At 43.6% G+C, this 25,481-nt stretch overlaps 1 protein-coding gene across 1 annotated transcript in view; it reads right to left on the minus strand.

Moving 5' to 3' along the window:
- Positions 1 to 18,861, minus strand: part of LOC126156105 (tektin-1) — a 139,794-nt gene extending 120,933 nt beyond the window's left edge. Inside the window, exons 1-3 of the mRNA XM_049916277.1 lie at positions 18,765 to 18,861; positions 15,575 to 15,791; positions 3,732 to 4,038 (exon numbers count right to left, since the gene is read on the minus strand). Of these exons, the coding sequence (XP_049772234.1) occupies positions 3,732 to 4,038; positions 15,575 to 15,791; positions 18,765 to 18,861 (621 nt within the window). The remainder of the gene's footprint in view (positions 1 to 3,731; positions 4,039 to 15,574; positions 15,792 to 18,764) is intronic.
- Positions 18,862 to 25,481: the final 6,620 nt, after the last annotated feature.

The following is a 25,481-nucleotide window of genomic DNA, read 5'->3' on the forward strand; positions in this document are numbered from 1 at the left end:
TTTTCATAAGATGCTGACCTTACTTTTTCTCAGTAGCTCACTTGACAAACCGTTGTTTCATAGTTCTCTTGCTACTGTATCTGCACAATGTGTTAGTGAGGTGAAACAGTGTGGACTCCTCTGTGTTTTGGCAAAAGAAGCAAATTTTGACTTGGCAACGAGAGAGATATGTAGGCTTTACTCAAAATTGGCCACTCATGGCGCTTCTCTGAAAGTTACAAGTGTATAACAAGCCATGGGAAAAGAAATCGCTGAGTTTTCGGCGGAATTCTTTTTTGATACTAACGAAAGCAGAGGTGACAGTATATCTTTCTGAATGGCCACCATACATGTGTCGGCATGGAGGTGCCCCACTTAATATTTACAAAAAATGTGAGCGTAAGCGTAGGCTTCAGTTTACAACGGCACTTCCCCTCCAGCGCTGTGACCCCCCCCCCCCCCCCCCCGCAAGACACACTCGCCATTATTCTCCCCCCGCAAGACACACTCGCCATTATTCTCCGGCCAACTGCGCACATCTATAGTTTTATAGTTGGAGTCACGAACGATGGCGGTCGAGTTTAGGCATGTTCTGCGCACCTACGTCACACATACGCCGACAGCCAATGAGCGTTCAGTACTGTTCTGAGCGCTCTGCTCAGTAAGCCGCAGCTAATGCGAGCATTAAACGTGACCTTAGCAAGTTCTTCAGTGAATTTCTGTTTAATTTGTCGAGAGCTGTCATCGCTGGTTGTGGTGGCAGCAGACAAATCTACATAAGCAAGTGAGAAATATAATTTGCAGGATGTACGCGTCCTTCAAGCGAAAAGCACGCGCATGCGCATGCCGCAACTGGCGCTTGGAATCGTCAACAATGTCAAATGTCGTCCGTGCCTCGACATGCGCGATGCACCATCGTTCGTGGATCGGATTATAGCGAAGGCATTTTGCAGGCGCTATGGGAAGCAATGGCAAGGAAAGCGTTTCTGAAGAAGAGAAATTTGTTAACATCAAGTATAGATTTAAGTGTCAGGAAGTCGTTTCTGAAAGTATTTGTATGGAGCGTATCCATGTATGGAAATGAAACGTGGATGATAAATTGTTTGCCCAAGAAGAGAATAGAAGCTTTCGAAATGCGGTGCTACAGAAGAATGCTGAAGATTAGATGGGTATTGTATTGTATGTTAATCGGGGACCTAGAAACGAAGGAGGGGCTCTGTCTCCACCACAGACACAGTGGTCCACAACCCCACGACGACTACCGCAGCCCATTTCACCCCTCTGCCGCCCCACACCGAGCCCAGGGTTATTGTGCGGTTCGGTTCAAAACTGGTTCAAATGGCTCTGAGCACTATGGGACTTAACTTCTGAGGTCATCAGTCCCCTAGAACTTAGAACTACTTAAACCTAACTAACCTAAGGACATCACACACATCCATGCCCGAGGCAGGATTCGAACCTGCGACTGTAGCCGTCGCGTGGTTCCAGACCGTAGCGCCTAGAACCGCTCGGCCACCCCGGCTGGCTGCGGTTCGGCCCCCAGTGGACCCCTCCCCCCCCCCCCCCCCCCCAGGGAATGTCTCACACCAAACGAGTGTAACCCCTATGTTTGCGTGGTAGAGTAAAGGTGGTGTACGCGTACGTGGAGTACTTATTTGTGCAGCAATCGCCGACATAGTGTAGCTGAGGCAGAATAAGGGGAACCAGCCCGCATTCGCCGAGGCAGATGAAAAACCGCCTAAAAACCGTCCACAGACTGGCCGGTTCACCGGACCTCGACACAAATCCACCAGGCGGATTCGTGCCGGGGACCAGGCACACCTTCCTGCCCAGAAAGCCGTGCGTTAGACCGCACGGCCAACTGAGCGGGCTTAGATGGGTAGATCACATAACTAATGAGGAGGTATTGAATAGAATTGGGGACAAGAGAAATTTGTGGCACAACTTGACTAGAAGAAGGGATCGGTTGGAAGGACATGTTCTGAGGCATCCAGGGATCACCAAGTTAGTATCGGAGGGCAGCGCGGAGGGTAAAAATCGTATAGGGAGACCAAGAGATGAATACACTAAACAGATTCAGAAGGATGTACAGGGTGTTTCAAAAATGACCGGTATATTTGAAAAGGTAATAAAAACTAAACGAGCAGCGATAGAAATACACCGTTTGTTGCAATATGCTTGGGACAACAGTACATTTTCAGGCAGACAAACTTTCGAAATTACAGTAGTTACAATTGTCAACAACAGATGACGCTGCAGTCTGGGAAACTCTATAGTACGATATTTTCCACATATCCACCATGCGTAGCAATAATATGGCGTAGTCTCTGAATGAAATTACCCGAAACCTTTGACAACGTGTCTGGCGGAATGGCTTCACATGCAGATGAGATGTACTGCTTCAGCTGTTCAATTGTTTCTGGATTCTGGCGGTACACCTGGTCTTTCAAGTGTCCCCACAGAAAGAAGTCACAGGGGTTCATGTCTGGCGAATAGGGAGGCCAATCAACGCCGCCTCCTGTATGTTTCGGATAGCCCAAAGCAATCACACGATAATCGAAATATTCATTCAGGAAATTAAAGACGTCGGCCGTGCGATGTGGCCGGGCACCATCTTGCATAAACCACGAGGTGTTTGCAGTGTCGTCTAAGGCAGTTTGTACCGCCACAAATTCACGAAGAATGTCCAGATAGCGTGATGCAGTAATCGTTTCGGATCTGAAAAATGGGCCAATGATTCCTTTGGAAGAAATGGCGGCCCAGACCAGTACTTTTTGAGGATGCAGGGATGATGGGACTGCAACATGGGGCTTTTCAGTTCCCCATATGCGCCAGTTCTGTTCATTGACGAAGCCGTCCAGGTAAAAATAAGCTTCGTCAGTAAACCAAATGCTGCCCACATGCATATCGCCGTCATCAATCCTGTGCACTATATCGTTAGCGAATGTCTCTCGTGCAGCAATGGTAGCGGCGCTGAGGGGTTGCCGCGTTTGTATTTTGTATGGATAGAGGTGTAAACTCTGGCGCATGAGACGATACGTGGACGTTGGCGTCATTTGGACCGCAGCTGCAACACGGCAAACGGAAACCCTAGGCCGCTGTTGGATCACCTGCTGCACTAGCTGCACGTTGCCCTCTGTGGTTGCCGTACCCGGTCGCCCTACCTTTCCAGCACGTTCATCCGTCACGTTCCCAGTCCGTTGAAATTTTTCAAACAGATCCTTTATTGTATCGCTTTTCGGTCCTTTGGTTACATTAAACCTCCGTTGAAAACTTCGTCTTGTTGCAACAACACTGTGTTCTAGGCGGTGGAATTCCAACACCAGAAAAATCCTCTGTTCTAAGGAATAAACCATGTTGTCCACAGCACACTTGCACGTTGTGAACAGCACACGCTTACAGCAGAAAGACGACGTACAGAATGGCGCACCCACAGACTGCGTTGTCTTCTATATCTTTCACATCACTTGCAGCGCCATCTGTTGTTGAAAATTGTAACTACTGTAATTTCGAAAGTTTGTCCGCCTGAAAATGTACTGTTGTCCCAAGCATATTGCAACAAACGGTGTATTTCTATCGCTGCTCGTTTAGTTTTTATTGCCGTTTCAAATATACCGGTCATTTTTGAAACACCCTGTAGGTTGCAGTAGGTACTGGGAGATGAAGAAGCTTGCACAGGACAGAGTAGCATGGAGAGCTGCATCAAACCAGTCTCTGGACAACAACAACAACAGTAGGAAGAGGTGTAAGACCTTGCGCAGCTCGCGGTCGGCGCAGTCGGCGACGAGCTCGGCGCCGGGCCGGTCCCTGCGGCGGTCGAGGCACTCGGCGACGATGCAGGCGGGCAGCCGCAGGGCGTCGAGGGCGGCGCGCAGGCGGCGGCGCGTCGCCAGCAGCTGCGACAGCTCGCCGGCCGCCGCCTCGGCCGCGCGCGACAGCTCGCCCAGCGCGCAGTGCAGCGAGTGCGCGCGCGCCCGCAGCTGCTCCGTGGACGCCCGCTGCGACGCGTCCGTCGTCGCCGCCGACCGCTCCATGCACTGGCGCGTCGCCGTGTCCGACCTGCCGGCCAGTCACCACCGGCGCGCGTACAGCAACTGACATCGCTATACTGTCTCTTAGATTACGCGTCTGACATGCCGACGTGGCTGTAACTAGAGTGTAGCGTCGTATGGCCCCGCCGAGGCTGCAGACGTACAGGCGGCACAATTACTGGGAGATGAAGCGGAGATGGAAGCAAGAAACATAGATAGTTTAAGAATTAACCTGGAAACATACGTTAGTGGCAACTGACCCTTAACATAGACAAATGTAATGTATTGCGAATACACAGAAAGAAGGATCCTTTATTGTATGATTATATGATAGCGGAACAAACACTGGTAGCAGTTACTTCTGTCAAATATCTGGGAGTATGCGTACGGAACGATTTGAAGTGGAATGATCATATAAAATTAGTTGTTGGTAAGGCGGGTGCCAGGTTAAGATTCATTGGGAGAGTCCTTAGAAAATGTACTCCATCAACAAAGGAGGTGGCTTACAAAACACTCATTCGACCTATACTTGAGTACTGCTCATCAATGTGCGATCCGTACCAGGTCGGGTTGACAGAGGAGATAAAGAAGATCCAAAGAAGAGCGGCGCGTTTCGTCACAGGGTTATTTGGTAAGCGTGATAGCGTTACGGAGATGTTTAGCAAACTCAAAAAGTGGCAGAGTCTGCAATCGAGGCGCTCTGCATCGCGGTGTGGCTTGCTGTCCAGCTTTCGAGAGGGTGCGTTTCTGGATGAGGTATCGAATATATTGCTTCCCCCTACTTATACCTCCCGAGAAGACCACGAATGTAAAATTAGAGAGATTTGAGCGCGCACGGAGGCTTTCCGGCAGTCGTTCTTCCCGCGAACCATACGCGACTCGAACAGTAAAGGGAGGTAATGACAGCGGCACGTAAAGTACCCTCCGCCACACACCGTTGGGTGGCTTGCGGAGTGTAAATGTAGATGTAGATGCAGTTCTCCTATGCCTCGTCTTCCTACACTGTCCAGGCACATTAATGTGACCACCTGTCAAAAAAGCCTGAATAACCAACTTCAGCAGCGCGGACTGCCACGAGACGTGCAGGAAAAGTCCATAGAGTTTTGGAAGGTACCGACAGGGATGTGGAGCCATGACAACCCTAGCGCCATGGTTAGCTGCACTTGCTTTCTCGGTTCAGGATCCAAACCGCGAACAGCCCAGTTGAGGCGGTCCCACAAATTCTCGACTCGGTTTACATCTTGGGAGTCTGGTGGCCAGAGGAGAACAGTAAAATCATCTCGGCGCTCTTCGAACCTTGCACGTACACTGTGAGCTATGACACGTTGCATTATCCTGCTGATAGATGCCATTTGTAGACTTAGAGAAAGCCTTTGACAATGTTGACTGGAATACTCTCTTTCAAATTCTGAAGGTGGCAGGGGTAAAATACAGGGAGCGAAAGGCTATTTACAATTTGTACAGAAACCAGATGGCGGTTATAAGAGTCGAGGGACATGAAAGGGAAGCAGTGGTTGGGAAGGGAGTGAGATAGGGTTGTAGCCTATCCCCGATGTTATTCAATCTGTATATTGAGCAAGCAGTGAAGGAAACAAAAGAAAAATTCGGAGTAGGAATTAAAATCCATGGAGGATAAATAAAAATTTTTAGGTTCGCCGATGACATAATTCTGTCAGAGACAGCAAAGGACTTGGAAGAGCAGTTTAACGGAATGGACAGTGTCTTGAAAGGAGGATACAAGATGAACATCAACAAAAGCAAAACGAGGATAATGGAATGTAGTCGAATTAAATCGGGTGACGCTGAGGGTTTTAAATTAGGAAATGAGGCACTTAAAATAGTAAAGGAGTTTTGATATTTGGGGAGCAAAATAACTGATGATGGTCGAAGTAGAGAGGATATAAAATGTAGACGCAATGGCAAGGAAAGCGTTTCTGAAGAAGAGAAATTTGTTAACATCGAGTATAGATTCAAGTGTCAGGAAGTCGTTTCTGAAAGTATTTGTATGGAGTGTAGCCATGTATGGAAGTGAAACGTGGACGATAAATAGTTTGGATAAGAAGAGAATAGAAGCTTTCGAAATATGGTGCTACAGAAGAATGCTGAAGATTAGATGGGTAGATCATATAACTAATTAGGAGCTATTGAATGGGATTGGCGAGAAGAGACGTTTGTGGCACAACTTGACTAGAAGAAGGGATCGGTTGGCATGACATGTTCTGAGGCATTAAGGGATCACCAATTTAGTATTGAATGGCAGTGTGGAGGGTAAAAATCGTAGAGGCAGACCAAGAGATGAATACAATGAGTAGATTCAGAAGGATGTAGGTTGCAGTAGGTACTGGGAGATGAAGAAGCTTGCACAGGATAGAGTAGCATGGAGAGCTGCATCAAACCAGTCTCAGGACTGAAGACCACAACAACAACAACAACAACAACAACAGATGCCATTGTGTCGATGAAAAACAATCTGCATGTAAGGGTGGATATTGTCCTCAAGGATAAACGCATATTTGTTTGCTCCATTGCGCCTTCCACAATGACGAGATCACCGAGGGAATACTCTCTGACCTGGACCTTTCCGACAGTTGTTGCAGGGCGTCTGCTTTCAGATGTTTCACCCACGTACGCCAACAACCATCTGTCCAATGGAGCATAAAACGTGATTCACCTCAAAAGGCCACCTGTCAGCAGTCGGTGGACGTCCAAATTGGCGTGCAATTCCAGTCTTCGTCGCCCATGAATGGCAGTTAACCTGGGTACATCAGATCTGCATCTACATGGGTAGTCTGCAAATTACACTTAAGTGCCTGGCAGAGGGCTCATCATCCTACTTTCACAATAATTTTCTATTATTCCAATCTACAACAGCGCGCCGAAAAAAACGAACGCCTACATCTTTCCGTGCGAGCTCTTATTTCCCTTATTTTATTACGGTGATCGTTTCTCCCCACGTAGGTCGGCGTCAACAAAATATTTTCACATTCGGAGGAGAAGGTTCGTGATTCAAATTTCGTCAGAATATCCCGTCACAACGATAAACGCCTTTGTTTTAATGTTGTCCACCCCAAATCCTGTATCATGTCAGATGTAGTGTAGTTGACACAGCGCTGGTTTTGGATAGCGCCATTCTGCCATGTTCAGCATATTATAAGAACAGAGACACGCAAACAGTTTAAAAACTTAGCCGTTTCGGAAGTGCTTCCACCCTTGGTCCGGAAGCCAATGATCATGCCCTTTTGGATATCAGATAAGTCTCTCAGTTTCCACATTACGATCACTTCTGCACTGTTTTCCGTGTCCCCCGACTCACTTTATGTACCCTTCACTGCTAGCGCTGCCACCGGCTGCCTGTGAGTGATTATTGCTCGTTGACATCGAACACAGGCGGTGGTCACATTAATGTGACTGGACCGTGTATATTCTGCCTATTAGGATTAGCCTTTCCTTTGACCTGCAACTGTAAATGCATGCTGTTATTGCAATATTATTTCGTTTATGTAGCATAGTAAAGGAACCACTACTGCTGAACAAATGGTTATTCATAACACGGTTTACGTGGAAACGATGCACTTAGCTCTGTAGTGCCGGTACCATTTTATGGGCATATCTGCAGGAATGTGTGCTGCTGTGCAGCTGCTGCAGGTAGCTGGTGAGCGCAATATATTGTCATTTTGGTTGTAACAACAGAACTGTTTTATTACTGTGGGACAGGGCAGTCTTGCTTGGTGAACCTGCCATCAGCCCTGTAATGCACTGTTCTTGCAGTACAAGCAAGGGGATTTCTCCAACAACAAACCCCAGTGGTGTCACTGAGAACGTGACCTGAAGCAGCCCATTGGTGTAACAGGTTTGCATAAGTAGCCACATTTTGGCAGCAATATCATTTGCAGCCCAGCAGTTCTACAGGATGTGGGGGTTATATCATAAGAGGAAATCGACACGGAGCAGCCAGCAGCAGTCATAGGTTGTTTCTTGTCATGGTACCTACTTCCTATACTTATCCCATTCCCAGACTTAGTGCTGTGGTGCAGCAGGCCATCCCCACAAAGCAGACTCCTGCCCAGGGGACGGTGGGTCATATCCCGTGCACAGCAGTCGTTGTTGCTAGGGTGGACCCATTCATTGCAGAGCTACAGTAGCAAGGTCAGCATTAAGTACTGACAATGTAAGGTGCTTGTGGTGCGACTCACACAACGGGGTCATGGGTCTCATTCTGAGCACAGGCGTAAGCAAAGCTGGGCACGTGTGTTGCAACCAGCTGGCTGGACACTGGCTGTCATCTACTAGGTCACACAGCCTTCTCCGTGTGCAGTGGGGTTTGTGGTATCACCCTGCTGTGAAAAAACATGATGTATTAGTAAAATAAATCGTTAATTTTGACAGCTGAGTCTCTCTGGGCCATCACCAGCCTGCAATCCCGCACCAGCCATTCTCCACCATCCTGAACTGGAACTGCCCACCACCCCTTGGGTTAGCTACATTTCATGCCTGACATAGGAGGACCATCTTCAGTGGGCAGCAGATGGTTCATCATTCATGCAGATTTATATGTGGATAATGGCCTGCAGTGTCAACACAGTGATGTGGGTGAAAGTATTGTTGGTTAGTTTTGGTATGTGTGACAGACGTGGGGTCTAGGTGAGAGTCACCATAACTTAAAGGTTACTTTGTTAAGGGCAGAGTAACTGGCTAATCGTCTGAATGTCAGGGTAACTGCAAGGAGCAGTACTTGGTGCCTCTTACATGCGCACAGTGTAGTCTCATTGGGCTTACTGCACTGTGCACAGAGTCAGTGTCAATAACTTGTTTAATGTGCCACTGTTATAGTCACATTATGGAGCAATGCAGGGAGTCTAGATGGTTAATAAGGTGTAAAGTGTAATTTATTAGTAATTTTCAGTCTGAATTTTTGTGTATTTTTGATGTGTGTACTGTGGGTAACTGAGGGCAAAAGGTGTCACAGTAGCAGAGTCAAGAGATGGAGGGCAGTATGTCTGTTTATGGAAAATGTAACACAGCTGTCACAGATAACATGAAGTTATGGGGGCAAAATGCAGCTCAAGATGACAAACAGTGTCACTCCACTCAAAAGACTGAAGTAGATCCAGCTGCCGCTAGCCTAATCATTCCCTTTTCCAGAAGCTTGTCTGTGGATGTAGTTTTATTGGTGGAGAACCTGATGACATCAGCTGTTATTACAGGTGGAAAAATTAAGTTTATTTGAAGAGGTGAAAACCTCTGTAAGACGAAGAGAGGCGCTGAGGAATGCAATAACACATGAACAAGTGAAGAGGGACCTTCTGTAGAGGTATAAGAAACAAAACTGTGCTATGTTCCCTTGGAATGATTGATTACTACTGCAAAGAGGCATTGGAAAACATTAAAGGATTTTGCTGATAGAATGAGGGAAGTGGATGTTGGTAAACACGAGCTGGGGAAGAATAATGAATGAAATAAAATTTTGCTGCAGGAAGCCGAACAAAGAGCAATCAACACTTTCCTAAGAGGCTTATCACTTGATACGTCAAGAAGGGTACACCCAGGTGCTCCAAATGGTTCAATTCTGCTAGGTTATCAATGGAATTTCATGAGATTGCTATGTCAACAGGTGTATGTGATAGGCGTGACATGTTCTCCACAAATGTAAGAAGTTACAAATGTGAATGGGGAATGCATGTGCAGAGGCAGTGCGGCTAGTCTCAGTGGGAGAGAGTTCATATGTTTCAGCAATGGAATTTTGATAACTGTGATAGATGTGGACAGGGAAGAAATAAGCAGCTATTAAACACAAGGGGGAACCCAAAGCCTGCCAAAAGATATTCACATTAGACTTACAAGGAACCCCTTCAGTGCAAGGTAGCAAAAGGCCAACAATGTTTACAGCATTCGATGCCACACTATTGTCCACAATGCAACCAAAATATTGGCTGCTAATGACAACAAGGGTCAGGACTGGAGGTATCCAATGGTGAGCACAGCGTGGGGCTACAGAGCATAGTTCAACTGCTTAGTTGACAAGTGACTTACAAGAGTGCTACAGTGCTAGTTGTGGTGTTGATACAAAGCAGAGCAATGGCAATGATAAACAAAGCAAACATTGCATTATATCTACAACAATAGTTGTTTCACCAGAAAGGAGCCCAACTTGCTTTTTCTTGATTCCTGGTCTGCTTATAAAAATTATACACCTTTAGAGCTAACTATCCCTCCTGAAAAGTGTGTGACATTGCAGTTCACACCACCTGGAACAACTAGACAAATTCAGCCTCTGGATGTCGAGTTTTTCCATGCCTATGAAACACTTGTTATTGCACTACCTGCAGTTATGCCTTGAGGGATAGCCAGTTTCTTGATAAGCTCCGCAACAGACTGTTTCACATTTGGATGCATGCCATCACATTCCACCAGTTCTCATCACCCCATTACACCAGTATGATTCTATATGCATTCTGTAAAAGTGGATACCTAGCTGAATATCCTACACAGTTTACAGCTTCCGAGAAGTTCATCTCCTATCTTGATGTTGTGAAACTTTTTGAACACTGTGGCGCACCATTTTTCATTCAGTGCTCATGTTGCCTGTTAATGGTTTGTTTTGAATATTTCTTGAATGTCAGTTATGTCCATATTGTGATATACATACATCCCACAGAAGGTTGATCCCCTCATCTCCCACACACTCAATTTCTTTCGCCCTCCTGATGAACATGGTGAGTCATTAGCAGCTAATAGTTTTCCTTTTGAAATTGTTAACACAATACCTTCAAATGAGCCTTCCTAAAGGCTGAAGTTGCGACATAGCACTCAAGGGGTTCCTTGTTAGAAGCAACGAGTATGTACGCAGTGGTGGAATGTGCAATAATAGATGTTATAAGGGACAAGAAGTACAAGAAGTATAAGTTTTTGTAGAATGTAGGGGCGCATGTACCTATCCCTGTACACAGCGAGTGGGTCAGAGGTGATAGAAACCATCACACTATAGGTTGCATGGGGTGGGAGGTAATGATGCAAGGCCATTGGGGTCACTGGAGAGTAGGTATTCAGTTGGAGTCAGTGCAGTTTAAGCAGTATGAGTAAATAGAGCCTCATGTAAGTGAGCGTTACAGCATGATCCTAGGGTTAGACTTTTTGTATCAACGTCATGGCAAAATTGACCTTTGGCAATGTGTGGCAGAACTTAATGAAAAAACATTTTAGTTAAGGGAAGGCTGTTGCCAGTGTAGAGCTGCTGTTAAGCGTGTCTATCATACTGGGCTATCTGATAAAATTGTGTACAGATACACTGAGGTTTGATTCACATGATTGTGTGCTAGAGAGATGGCAGGAAGGGACAAATCTGCATAATTTTGGTGCCAAAGAAGTGAAGTTGATGAAGGGGATGTTAGGAGCAAGTTTAGATGTTCTGAAGGAGAAGGATTGGTGTACGGAGGCTGTATACCGTGAGCACCCACTGGATGCTGCTAAGACTGCATTATGTAAGAAGGTGGAGCATCTACATGGGGTAGAGAGAGTGCAAACAGGGGAATTATAGTTGGAGTTTGAAGACTTGTTTTTTCATTGGGATCCATTGCCAGCAATGTCCATTGCACAGCACCTAATTCCCACAAATGAAACACCAGTGTACTGAAAACTCTATCAGATACCTTGATATCTACAACTGGTTATGGAGTTCATTAACCAGCAGTTGGCTGATGGAATAATAGAAGAGGGCAATAGTCCTTGGAGAAGCAAATATTGCTTCTGTAGGACAGACTGCAGAGAGCATTGCCAGGACCCTGGGGTCATTATCAGTACTGGAGAATGCCATGCAGGTTGAAGAATGCTCCTGCAACATTTTGGAGCTTGTTGGACAAAGTATTGAGGCGATCAATCCCTCACCACTGTCTACTACCTGGATAATATAACTGTATTCTCAAAAGACATGGAGAAAAATAGGCAACTACTGAAAGAGATATCTCAGAGGTTGTGGGCTACATATCTGGTGTTATGTACAGAGAAGTGTCATTTTTCTTTGGAAGAAGTAGGTTATTTGGGCATGTGACTGGCAAAGATGGGATGAGAACAGATGCAGGACTGGTACAAGTGGAACAACATTCCTCAGTTGTAAGTTTTTGAGGCTCTTAAACTATTGTAGTGACTAACTGAGTACCCAGCATTGGCAAGTTCGTATATACTCGAATCTACTACTAGTTCATCTCCTCATCCCCCATCTCTGTCCATATCGTCCTGCCCCTCTCTCTGTCCATCTGATCCTCCCCTTCTTTACAGTCTTGCTCCTCCTCCCTCTCTTTGCCCATCTGCTCCTTCCCTTCTGTCCATCTTCTCCAGCCTCTTCTCTCCGTCCAACTCCTCCTTCCCACTCTCTCTGTCCATCTCATATTCTCCCTCTCTCACTCTCCATCTCCAACTCTGCCCTCTCACTGTTCATCTCCTCCTCCCCCCACTCTCTGTCCATCTCCTCCTCTTTATTTTCTCTGTCCATCTCCTCCTCTTTCCATTCTATGTCCATTCTTTCTCCATCCTGTCTCTGTACACCTCCTTCTCCACCCTCTCTCTGCCCATATCCTCCTCTTTCCTTTCTTTGTCCATCTCCTCCCTCCACCCTCTCTCTGTCCATCTCCTCCTCCACCCTGTCCATCTCCTCCTCCAACCTCTTTCTGTCAATCTCCTCCACCACCTTGTCTCTGTCCATATCTTCCTCCACCATGTCTCTGTCCATCAGCTTTACCATCCTCTCTCTGCCAAACTCCTCCTCCCCCTTTCTCCCCATCTCCTCTTTCCCTTCTCTGTCCATCTCCTCCTCGCCCTTCTCTCTGTCCATTTCCTTCTCCCCCACCCCAAGTTGTGTCTGTCCCCTCCTTTGCCCTCTCTGTCTGCCCTTCTCCTCCTCCCCCCCCCCCCTCATTCTCTCTCCATGTTGTCACCCCAACCCAAATAGGAGGTTGCTGGTTCTTCCCACCACAGTATTTTTTTCGAAATAGTAAGTAATTAGTATATAACATGTGTACAAAGATTGGTTGAAATCCATCCAGTGGTTTAGGACATACCTACACTGAGGTGGTAAAAGTCATGGGATACTGCCTAATATTGTGCTGGACCTCCTTTTGCCTGGCATATTGAAACAGCTTGATGTGGCATGAACTCAACAAATCAATGGAAGTCCCCTGCAGAAACACTGAGCCATGCTGCCTCTATAGCTGTCCATAATTGCAAAGTGTTGCCAGTGCAGGATGTTTTGCATGAACTGAACTCTTGATTATGTCCCATAAATATTTGATAGGATTCATCTCACGTGATCTGAGTGGCAAAATCATTCACAAAAATGGTACAGAATATTCTTCAAACCAATTGTGAACAAATATCACCCAGTAACATGACATCTTTGTTTAGGAACATGAAGTCTATGAATGGCTGCAGCTAGTCTCCAAGTAGCCAAAGATAACCATTTCCAGTCAATGATTGGTTCAGTTGGACCAGAGGACCCCATCCATTGAATGTAAACACAGCGGACACCATTACAGAGCCACTACCAGCTTGCACAGTGCCTTGTTGACAACTTGGGTCATGGCTTTGTGGGATCTGTGCCACACTTCAACCCTACCGTCATCACTTACCAATTGAAATCAGGACTCATCTGACCAGGCCATTAATTAATGCCTATAATTTTTATTGTGAAAATGCTTAAAGCTTTTTTTTTAAATGTTATTAACGTTCTATATCAATATTCTGAGAAGGGAAGTCATTACTCACCATATAGCCAAGATGCTGAGTTGCAGATAGGCACAACAAAAAGATTTTCACACTTAAAGCTTTCGGCCAATGGCCTTTGTCAACAACAGACACACACACACACACACACACACACACACACACACACACACATGCAAATGCAACTCACATACATGACTGCAGTCTCAGGCAGCTGAAACCACACTGTCTGCATGTGTTCTATGCATGTGTGGCCACCGTGGTCTCCTGCATACCTGTGTGAATTACTTTGCATGTGCCATCCTCCTGTAGCATTGTCACTGCTGCTGGCAGCCAGGATGCCAGAAGCCTATACCTGTCCTCTCTATTCACGTTGGCAAGTCACTTGGTTATTTCTGTCACCTCTCTAATCTTCCTCCACAATGTAAATGGCTGTGTCTCTAGTACCCGGGCTTCACAGAATACTATCTCTTTATTGCACTCACCCTGTGTTCCACCAATGCTGACCTGATGCATTGTCCCAGACAGATATATCTTCGATGGTCTGCAATTAGTGAGCTGATTGGCCATCCTGTCTTGCCTACATACACCAGTCCACATTCACAACCGATTTCATCACCAGTGTTTAGCTTGTCAACCACATTTTTCGTTGATCCTAGAACATCTTTTATTTTGTTATTGTTCCGTTTTGTAGTTACCTGATTTCTGTATTCACTTCAACCCGACATTTGTTAGAAAATATTGAGAAATCTTGCATTTTGACAAAGGTGTTTAGTAGAACTGTAGTTTATTATTTTTTTTCTAAACATGATTTTTCTATTATTATTTGGCAGAAATGACCTGAAAGTCTAAAATCTGTTACAGCTGCATCACACTTTTCCCATCCATATTTATTTAGAAGTGTGTGTTACAACGAACCACTTACATGGCATGACCTAGATCACAGAATGAAGCAATGAATATAAATTATCACTTTATCTGGTACTTATATAGTTTGAAATTTTTTTGATTCAGTTTCAACAAAATCTGTATTCACAGCCTTCAACAACAAGACAATTGTATGATGGAGAATATTTATGTCAGTATCACAGTTTTTGTTACATTTCATTGGGATAGTGGAAAAGTCAGAATGGAAAGAGGAATCGTTCAAGGAGCTTGCATATCACAAAAGCTATTCTTGGCAGCTCTAAAGTAAATCTTCACAACCCTAATCTGGAAGAAAAAGAAAGAATCTATAATAATGGAACATACCTAAACCACATTTGTATTGCTGAATACTCTGTACTGTTCACTGAAATGCCCAGGTTGGAATACAAACAATTATAAAAAAGGTGGATTGCTACTTACCATAAAGATGACATGTTGAGTTGCAGACAGGGACAGCAAACAGATTGTTACACATTGAGCTTTTAATCAAATCCTCCTTCAGAAAAGAAATAAAAACACATGCACAGTCACACCTTATGCACTCATGACCACTATCTCTGGCTGCTCTGGCCAGAGCGGCTGGAAACAGCAGTATCACCTTGGAAGCCACCAAGAGGTGGCTATTAACAACAGTGTTGCCAGACACTGAAATCATCAATTAGGTGATTATTGTTCTAGTAACTTGTGAAACAATCAGAAAGGTATCTCAAATCAGTAATGTTGTAGGGTATTGTTGGGTGACAACGTGGGGCTTACCTATGAAGCACAAATGTGAAAATATATAAATGAGAAATATCACTTCTTACTTTGTCTCTTGAAATTGTGATTGCGTACCTTAGACAACACAAAATTTGAATTTATGGTCCTAGTGGAAGCAGCCTACTGTTACTTTGATGGTACAATTGCTGTTATGGTGGAATACTCACAGGTTGGCAGTGTGCACGGCAGCAGCAGCAGCTGACATGATCCGTGAGTTGTGTGCACGCCATTCAGGCTCTGAGCGCCATGCAGTGGCTGGTACCAGCTGTGGTTCTGGCAGGTCCTCTGGCTGTGGCAGGTAAGGTGGTGGCACAGGCAGTGCCGAAGGTACAGTATCCTCAGCCAGTTGCTGACCCACACCCCCAGCTGGCACAGAGCCACCATCTGAGAACAGACACATGAAACAGTATCCTGTAGCCTCAAGGTCCACTGATGTTCTGTATACAGTATTAAAAAGTATACTTGCCCTATGCTGATTTAACAATACAATGCTGTAATAGGCATGGTCCTGTTAATGATAGTATGCCCTTCATTTCTGTGTACTGACTTTCTCAGTAGTTTATACAGGAACCTGTGGTTTAACTTGGGCTCTAAGCCACACTGAAACTTCACATTTTTCAGATACACAAATCATAGCTATAGATGAAAGAAGCAATAATGAACAGAAATAGGTCCTAAGAACATGGGAGACTGAACTTTGACCCTTTGGATTTATAGTTTGACACTTATCCATAAAACTGCACCTACATCTGCAACTGTACTCTATGCCTCGAAATACAAATTACTCCGCCAGGGATATGACTTTCTCAAGTCAAGCCCTGAAATGAAATCATCCCTTGACAATATTCTCCCCACACCACCCAGAGTTGCCTTTTGTTGCCCCCCTAAACTCCGTAACATCCTTGTCAAACCCTACAATATTCCCAGACCACCTTCTCTACCCAGCAGTTCCTACCCCTGTAACTGACCCTGCTGCACAACCTGCCCCATGCATCCCCCCACAACCACCTACTCCTGCCTCGCTACTGGTAAAACATACACAATTCAAGGAAGGGCCACATGTGAAACAACACATGCCATTTATCAGCTGACATGCCTGCACTGCACAGCCTTTTACGTTGGTATGACGACAACTAAACTGGCAGAGCGCACGAACAGGCACAGACAAACTGTCTGCCTAGGAGATGTCCAATACCCAGTAGCAGAGCATGCCCTCTAGCATAATTGTAGAGACCTAGGAACCTGCTACACTGTACGTGCCATTTGGCTTCTCCCACCCAACACCAGTCCCTCTGAACTGTGGAGATGGGAACTTGCACTCCAACACATCCTTTCAACCCGCCATCCCCCTGGACTGAACCTACGTTAACCAACCTCACTCCCATTTACTCTTCAGTCTTCTCCTCTTTCCCTTTCCTCTTTAGCCATTCACACATGTTTTTATCCTACAAGTTGTGTATATCTTTATACTATATACCTCTTTACTTCTGCATGCATCCTCTTTGGTTTGAAGCTGGTACAGTACTTACAGTAGAATATCTTTGGCTTCCCTCTGACACCTATGCCTCCACCTTTGCTACCCTCCCTGTTTACCTTTCCCTGTTGCTTCATAACCTTGGTTGTGAGTAACTGAATCCACTTTCCCTTCTTCCCCTTTTTCCCCTTCTCTCCTCCCTGACGAAGGAACAAATTTCTGAAAGCTAGGATAAAAATTTTCTGTTCTGTTTTGTGTATCTATCGGCTGTACTGAGCTGAGGTAAGTACTGGCCAGCTCCTCTATCTCTTTGTTAGTATTTGTTTCACATCTTTATATGAGATTTTCCATTAATCATTTGGTCATAGTTTGTTTAGTAAGAGGATTACTACTGTGTTTTATGCATTGCCTTTGTAAGTCACATTCCCTTGATGTCCTTCCATCAACTGTGGCTGTACAAAGCCTGATGCTGGACACCTGGTTCATCGACCCTGTATCAACACCTGGAATACTGCATGCAGTCTGGTGTAAATAGAGCAGTGAAGTGCAGTGTGAACCAGGAGTACAAGGCAGGTTTATTATCACACCATCCCTGACCATTTTGGCACCCCTTTACCGTCAAGCATGCCACCGAACCAAGTTTTCCTGGCCACCAGATGACACTGAACAAAGGCTGTAAGCTATTCCAGTCTGCCCTGTTCAAAGACTCTACCATGAACAAGGGCCCACCTAAATTGAGAAACAGTAACTCATTAAACACGAGATTCAGTGTACTACAGTTCCCGTTTCTCCTAATAGGTTTTTGGGTGTTGATGCTGTTCAATGGTCCACTTGAACTGCTGAGATTGTTTAAAGGTTTGAGCAATTGGTTTATTTTTTGTCATGCAAAGAGCTATGAAAACACCAAGTCTACTAAGGCTCTATGTATCTAGATATGTGAATGCAACTAAGGAAATTCCCTAGAAGTTGTCCAGTGATGACTGTTCTACTTAAAAAGCCATCCACCTAGTTAGCACACAGCATACATTGAAGTTCTTTTCTACAGAGATTTTTGCCATTCTCAAAACATAGGTGGTGAAGTCATGCCAAACAATGAGTCATTCCTAGAGATTACAGCTACAAAAGAATGGTAGTTTTGAAAAGCCTGCAATTGTGGAAGTTTAGGTTTGCCAAACATAAACTCCATCAGTGTTCATTAAACTGCATGAGATGGTTTCAGTTTGGTATGACCCACGAGCCACATGTAACTTACTAAGAGAAGTGAGAATTAGCCTGCACGCTTCTGTCATCAAATGATTTTTGTGTCATCACTTGCATCTAAAAATGTTCTCTTTTACAATTTTACTTGTATTGTCATTGGAATGAAATTACAACTAAATATAACAGAAAAATATATACTTTCCAAGCAGCAGCAGAGATAGAAAGATAATGACAAAAACAGAATTATTAGCTTTCCTTCATTTGCAAGAAATGACTAGCAGAAGTGAGAAGAATGCAGATCAGGGGAGAGGGGAAATTAGGACAAATGAGAACTCAGTTTATTCTTGCTTCTTTGAACCCTTTCTCTTTTGGCTTTGGAAATTTTATGAGCATCTGTTTATTCCTGCCCTTACTGTTACTTAGTCAGTAACTATTTTGAGTTTTAGCAGCTATTCTATAAATTTTATTACCTGAACTATTTTAAAAATTTAATTCACATAAAATTATCATCTTTCAGTTTCTTTTTAAATCCCAAAAAACTAGGAATGTGCAATACGAAAGTCCATGAACAATTTCCCAGCATTATGGGTTTCACATAAATGAATGTTTGTTTTGTTTTGTTTTTTCACCCTTGATGCTTTCTTAGGAATACAGAATAAATATCACAGCTAAATATCTCTCACCTGGAGGCAAGCGGTATGATCTTGGAACAGCAGGCTGTGAGGGATATGGATCATCTTGGGACAGCACATAGCCTGGAGCCTCAGCAGGCTGCAACATAGACAATGTGTTAGTAAGGAAGTCTCTCCATCCTGAGACCCTTTCCCCCTTCTGTGCCACATACACTGTCACTCTATCTTTCACATTCTCTCTCTCTCTCTCTCACACACACACAGTGTATACACCACAAATCTTTTCAAAACCATGCAGTAAATTTTACAAACACACACAAGTTATCATGATATTAGGTTTCTGGAAAAAAAATTGTTGTGCCATCTTAATTATAAACAAGAATAAGCAAACTGTATGCTTTTAGATTATCTTTGTGAAAGTACCCTACCAGTATACTGTAAAGATATTAAAATTGACCGTGTTCCAACTCTTTCTGTTTTGTGTATAATGTAATACAATAATTAAAATAAAGTAGCAACAGTATTATTGTCTCTCAACACCTCTCTTGATTTCACATTCACACACTTTCTGCCTTCGGTTATGAGATTTGTGAAGTTCTCAACAATGCCATCTGTGATGTAAGCTCTCTGAGGATGGCCTTAACAAATAAGACTGTTACATTTATAAAGAATTATGGCAAGTGACCATTTCTCTAAGCATGTATTGTGGACAGTGCATAGATACACATGAGAAAAAGAGGGGGGGGGGAATTGTGTGTGTGTGTGTGTGTGTGTGTGTGTGTGTGTGTGTGTGTGTGAGAGAGAGAGAGAGAGAGAGAGAGAGAGAGAGAGAGAGAGAGAGAGAGAGAGACAGAGAGATTGAGCACTTTTAAATGCAAGTATCAAATCTTTCTGTGTACTTGTGTACCACCCAGGATTCATCTGTCGGTGAGTGGCAGCCTGTTTTTAATTTTATTAGTTGCTCCCATCTGTGGTGATGCCAACAGTCAAACATTAAGAACAAGACAGAAAGTATAGAAAATATTTGCCTTATTATTGACTGATGAGTTCTTTGGTGTGGTTCCTCTTGCTAGCAGAACAAGTTAGGGCATTACTGCATGACTTCAGTGCCCTCCATTGGTAATTCTAGCAGCCCCCAGCCTGCCAAACAATACACCAATCACTGTGACATCAGCAAGCACCCCAGAAAGTGTTGCCACCATTCCGACTTTGGACAACTGACTATAAAATGCACCCCTCCAGGCAACTACTTAAATGAGTGCAGCAGTCAGGAATAGGTGTGACTGACTGTTCTGATGTAAAGTGCCTACAAACCACCTATACAAGAATTTTCACTTCATAATGGGTAGACATCAGCTCAATCATAAAATGTAGGATTTCTCCCTTGAATTAGTTATGTGACTGTGCCAGGCATGTCAGACTGACATCCTGCTTTCCACAGTTTTCCTACAATACACTACTTGTACATTCAAGACACTAGCAATGCACAGATTTATTTAATTAACTTATAATTTGATGCCAGTATTCTAATAGTAAATCTTGAAGACCAATCTTCTGTCACCTCCTGACCAACTGTTGTGATTAACTCTAGGATACCTGCTTTCAGACAGTGCAGCAATGTGGTGACTTCAGGTTTCATGAAGAAATTGCACAGGACCTTCCTAATTGTTAAAGTCACCAAACCTGTTACTGGGGTGGATTTTCTACATAATTTTCAGACTAAAAAGTTCATATGGGATTATCAATTCCAAATGAATGGTGAGGCAGTTTACAAACATATTAGCTGTTCACATAAACAAAAAAATGTGGTTTCATGCACAGCAGTACTTGAAGGGACAACCATGTGTTCATCTGTCAACAGAAAATCATCATTATTAAAAGAACTTCTTACAATAATAGGCACTGTTAGTAAACTAATTGAAAAAGAAATGATATTTGAGGAAGAGAAAACATGGATTATTGCAGACAATTATGTGTTATGAGCTCAAATTACTGATCACACTGTTGCCCTCAAGTATGTTACATGATGACCTTACTCCCCAGGTGACCTAGGATGATGTGAAACAGCTGTCTGCTGGCTGCTCTCATTTATTACTTTCCCCTCTTTGGGGAAGTGTGAGGGGGAGTTTGTAGCCTTTCAGCTTTTACTCCCCTGTGTACATGTGTGTGTGATTTTTCTATATATTTTTGGTGTCTGTGATATGTGATGAATTGTTGTGAATGTGTCTGGTACTTGCCTGAGCTAGGCGAGATGATTGGTGTTATATGGGAAGGAACTGGATTAGGGATTGGGTATTGGGATTTTCTCTTCGACTTAATCGTCGAAGATCGTCATAACAGCTGTCTGCACCACTCACAGGAATACTGCACAACACTAGACATCACATTCCAGCTATGCTGGCACCACCGGTTACTTTTAAAGCCCACTGTTTGGCACCTGCTTAATTTTTAAAGTCTTAGGTACATCTGCCACCTCCACCCAGCCATAAAAATAGCAACTTTTAAAAACTGTGATAAAACTTACAATAAAAAATCATTTTTCTTTTTACAAAACATGATTTCTTATTATCACAACAATAAAACTATGAGGTTAAAAATAAACAACAGGTGCAACCATCTGTCCCCATAGCAGTGTTACTTTGATCCCTATTTCACACACACAAACACACACACACACTTACCAGCACAGTACCTTGCTGCTGCAATTTAATACATATGTATGATTTTTAATCTCTGGTGCCACCTTGAATTCCAGTGCGTTAAAAAAAATCGATGGGAGGTGACAGGATGCTGTTCCAGCTGAAATTAAGTCCTGCTGAGAAGTATGTGAGAGCAAAGAAAGAATCTGAAGACTTAATGGCTGCAAGGATTATTTGACGTTCAGATAGTTTGTGGGTGTCTGCCCTCCATTTAGTAAAGAAGAAAGGTGGTTCTTGGCATCCTTATGAGGACTATCATAATTTAAAGATGCAGACAACTCCTGATGGTTATCATGTTCCACATTTCCAGGACTTTACAGCCCCATTAGCAGGCACTCAGCTGTTCAGTTTTATCAATTCACAAAACCCATATCACCAGGTTCCAGCAGCACTGACATATTTACAGAAGATGGCAGTGACTACACTTTTTGGCCACTTTGATTACATCAGAATGTCATCTGGCCTGAAGAATGCAGCTCAAACATGGTGGCATGTTATTGACAAAGTGTTTGGGCGTGCCCTTCTGCTTTGGTTATCTGAATGGTATGTTAGTTTTCTCCAGTTCTGTCACAGAACACAATAAACATCTCCAGATTATTTTTGATAACTTTCCCATTACAGATTGCACATCAGCAAAGATAAATGTATGCTTAGGCAGAAAGAGGTGAAGTTTTGGGGACATTTGGTGACCTTCTGTGATGTTTGGCCTTTTCAAACTAAGGATGAGAGAATTTCCAACAGTTACTCTGTTTTTATGGTATGATGAACTTCTGCAGGTGCCATCTGCCTCATGCTGTGGCCACACAAGCACCCCTCTTTGCTTTGTCTTGAAGCCCAACATCATGAGGATTCTAGTGACGTTATCAGCTTTCGGCAAGGTCAAATCCAGTTTAAAGTGCTTGTAGCACATCCAGTGGCAATAATGTATAAGCTTTCACAACTCTTCATTTTTCATTTCTGTTTAAGTGGGAGTTATTGTGGTTTTACATTTTTTCAGACAAATCTGCAAGATTCCTAAGAGATGTAGTAGTTCACGAATTTACTTCAGGGCTGAAAAATCAAATATTCTTATGCTGCACCCTCACATCAACTTGTGCTAATTGTACACTTCCTTGTTAAATATTTACTTGTAATCACGCTTATTTATTTCGCCACTCTCTCAATCAAAGGATCTGTTCTCAGAGGCCCTAGTTCTTTTGTGGCTTAGTTTTCCTGGTAATTTATTTTTCTGTTCCCAGATTGAGAGTTTCACTCAGCAACAGAGTGTGCGCTGATATGCGACTTGCTGGCAGATTAAAGCTGTGTGCCAGACTGAGACTTGAACTTGGACCCTTTGCCTTTTGTAGCCAAGTGCTCTATTGATCGAGCTACCCCAAGTATGACTCACAACCCCTCCTCACAGCTTTACTTTTCTGTTAGCGTTTAAAAAAATAGATTCAGCATAGTTCATGTTTACAATGTGCATGAAAGCCAATTCCCACCCAGTAAACAACCAACTTCAAACACAAAGTTCCATTTGTGATAATGATTAAACTCAAGTGTAAAGTCTACCAACATGGTCACTCTATTACAATAAAAATGAGGTGCAGATATCCATAAGGACCTAAAGCATACTGCCATCAGTTCCACATTCTAGTGAATATCAGAGGAACCAACGTTACTGCTTTTGTGAATTTTCATATACTCAATGTGGGCCTACAGCAAAGATAAACCTAACTCACCATTATATAAACAGATTTCAGAAGTCTGAATAAATCCTACAAGCTCACAATAGACAGTGGTGTGCTTTAGGCTCTTATGATTCTTACAAGGGAAACTCCCCATTGTCTCCCCTTTAGATTTGGAAGTAATATGGCCCACTGGACAGCCCATCAAAAAGTGAATGCAGGAGGAGGAGGAGATTAGTGTTTAATGTCCCGTCGACAAAGAGGTCATTAGAGACGGAGCGCAAGCTCGGGTGAGGGAAGGATGGGGAAGGAAATCGGCCGTGCCCTTGCAAAGGAACCATCCCGGCATGTGCCTGAAGCGATTTAGGGAAATCACGGAAAACCTAAATCAGGATGGCCGGAGACGGGATTGAACCGTCGTCCTCCCGAATGTGAGTCCAATGTGCTAACCACTGCGCCATGTCACTCGGTAGTGAATGCAGATCAAGCATCACAACAGGGAGTACTGTACATTGGTTACAGAATATGAGTGTGGTAAGAATATGTTACTGACACAAGTAAACATGATGAATAGTAATAGCAGGCAAGATACCACAAAGGCATCTCACAGAAATGAAAAAAAAAAAACAAATAAACAGGTGTGACCTATATTACAACAAAGGAATGCAAGAGCCGAAACTTCCAAAACAGAACGGAGCTTCAAAAATAAACAGAACGGAGCTTCAAAAATAAACAGAACGGAGCTTCAAAAATGTTAAAAACATATGTTTTGACAGAGCACAGAGCAACTGTTTGATTGTGAAACAGTTGCATTCATTTTTTGCTGTTTATGTGACAAACTATTATGTTTTCATCATTTCCTTGGGAGTGATCACATTCACATTCATACGAACACCTAAATTGGGCAAGGGGGCATATCTCACTCACTTACCAGGCATACAAATTAGTTGTGTTGATGAGAGATTCGTATCATATGACACACGTACTGTCACTAATGTTGTGTATGACAAAGCAGATGTGTTTACTGGTCAAGGATTCAGTTGACTTGTCACCTTGTCATCAAACGTTTGCAGTTCCCATGTGAAAGTCACTTCCTTTCAATTGCTAATACAGCAGTTGTGCAGAATGAACAGTCATTGTAGGTCCCTTCCTTACATCATGCTTTTGCAAATGGGTGTTACACCATGACACAGACACAAATTTGAATACAGGGAACAGTAGAAAGAAATGACACCTGGGGGTTTGATCACAAGCCGCCTGCTTAGTAGTCCAACACCATGACCACTTAACCATGACACCATTGCTGTTTTAGCTTGCTCTACATTGCACTTCTTTTACTTGGACCATTTCTATTTCCTTTTTTACAGTTCAGTACACCTTATTCCTGTTTTTCTGTTTGGTCTGTGTTCAGGTTTCGATGGCCTGTCCACTGAGCCCTCTTACAAGAAAATCAGAGGGAGGTGAGATGGGGAGTTTCCCTTGTCAGCACCTCAAATGGATTTCTGTATGACAAAATTCATAACTTAATATAGTATAATTCATTCAGAGAACCAAAAAATAGGATTACTGTCAGTACAACTTTAACATATACTGATGACCGATCTCATTTCAATGCAGAATGTGGTGAATGAATTAGCATATCTGAGGAGTGTGCTATCATCTAGCAGGATTTATGCCAGGTGAATGGTTAAAAAAGTCTGGCATAGTGTGCTACCACCTGGTGCCACTGATGTAAACTTCTAGCTGAGTGGCAAGGGCTGTGCACATCATGACTCGTGCACATTGACAATCAAAGCTGGATGTATTTGGCCCATAAGGTAATTACGCCATGCGAGTTACGCGTGCACAAAACCACCTTTAAATGTGTGCAACTGGAGGTATGATCACAACCCTGTTGCCAAGTTTCACTGAGTCTTGAGAAGCAGTAGTGTGGTAGACATGAGAACCATATGTTTCAGAGGCAGTATCTATGTCACATTTAACATCATTCAAAGAAAAATAACCAATAAATATGTTGGGTGTTAAAAGTTAGGATGTTCATGTGCTCTTATGCAGCAGATGCCTTTGAGCACATCCTATTTCTTCTGCATCTCTGGCTATCATTGTTGATGTTAGACAGACTGTAATAGGAGCAGCCACACAACAGCACATAAGTGGTATGTGGCAGCCGCTTGGGTTCCTTTCCCACAAAATGACAGAGCCGCAACCCAAATGGAGCACCTGTGACAGAGAACTTTTAATAGTCTATGAAACCATTATGGGTGTTAGACCAAACATAGAAGCACACCACTTCGCAATTTTTGTCCATCACAAATCAGTTTCCTTGGTTTTCAACATACCTCATATCTCTTTCTCACCATGACAATTCCATTATTTTGAATTTATCAGCCAGGTTACTACTG

This window comes from Schistocerca cancellata, chromosome 2 (genome assembly GCF_023864275.1).
Source record: "Schistocerca cancellata isolate TAMUIC-IGC-003103 chromosome 2, iqSchCanc2.1, whole genome shotgun sequence".
NCBI classification, from domain to species: Eukaryota; Metazoa; Arthropoda; class Insecta; order Orthoptera; family Acrididae; genus Schistocerca; species Schistocerca cancellata.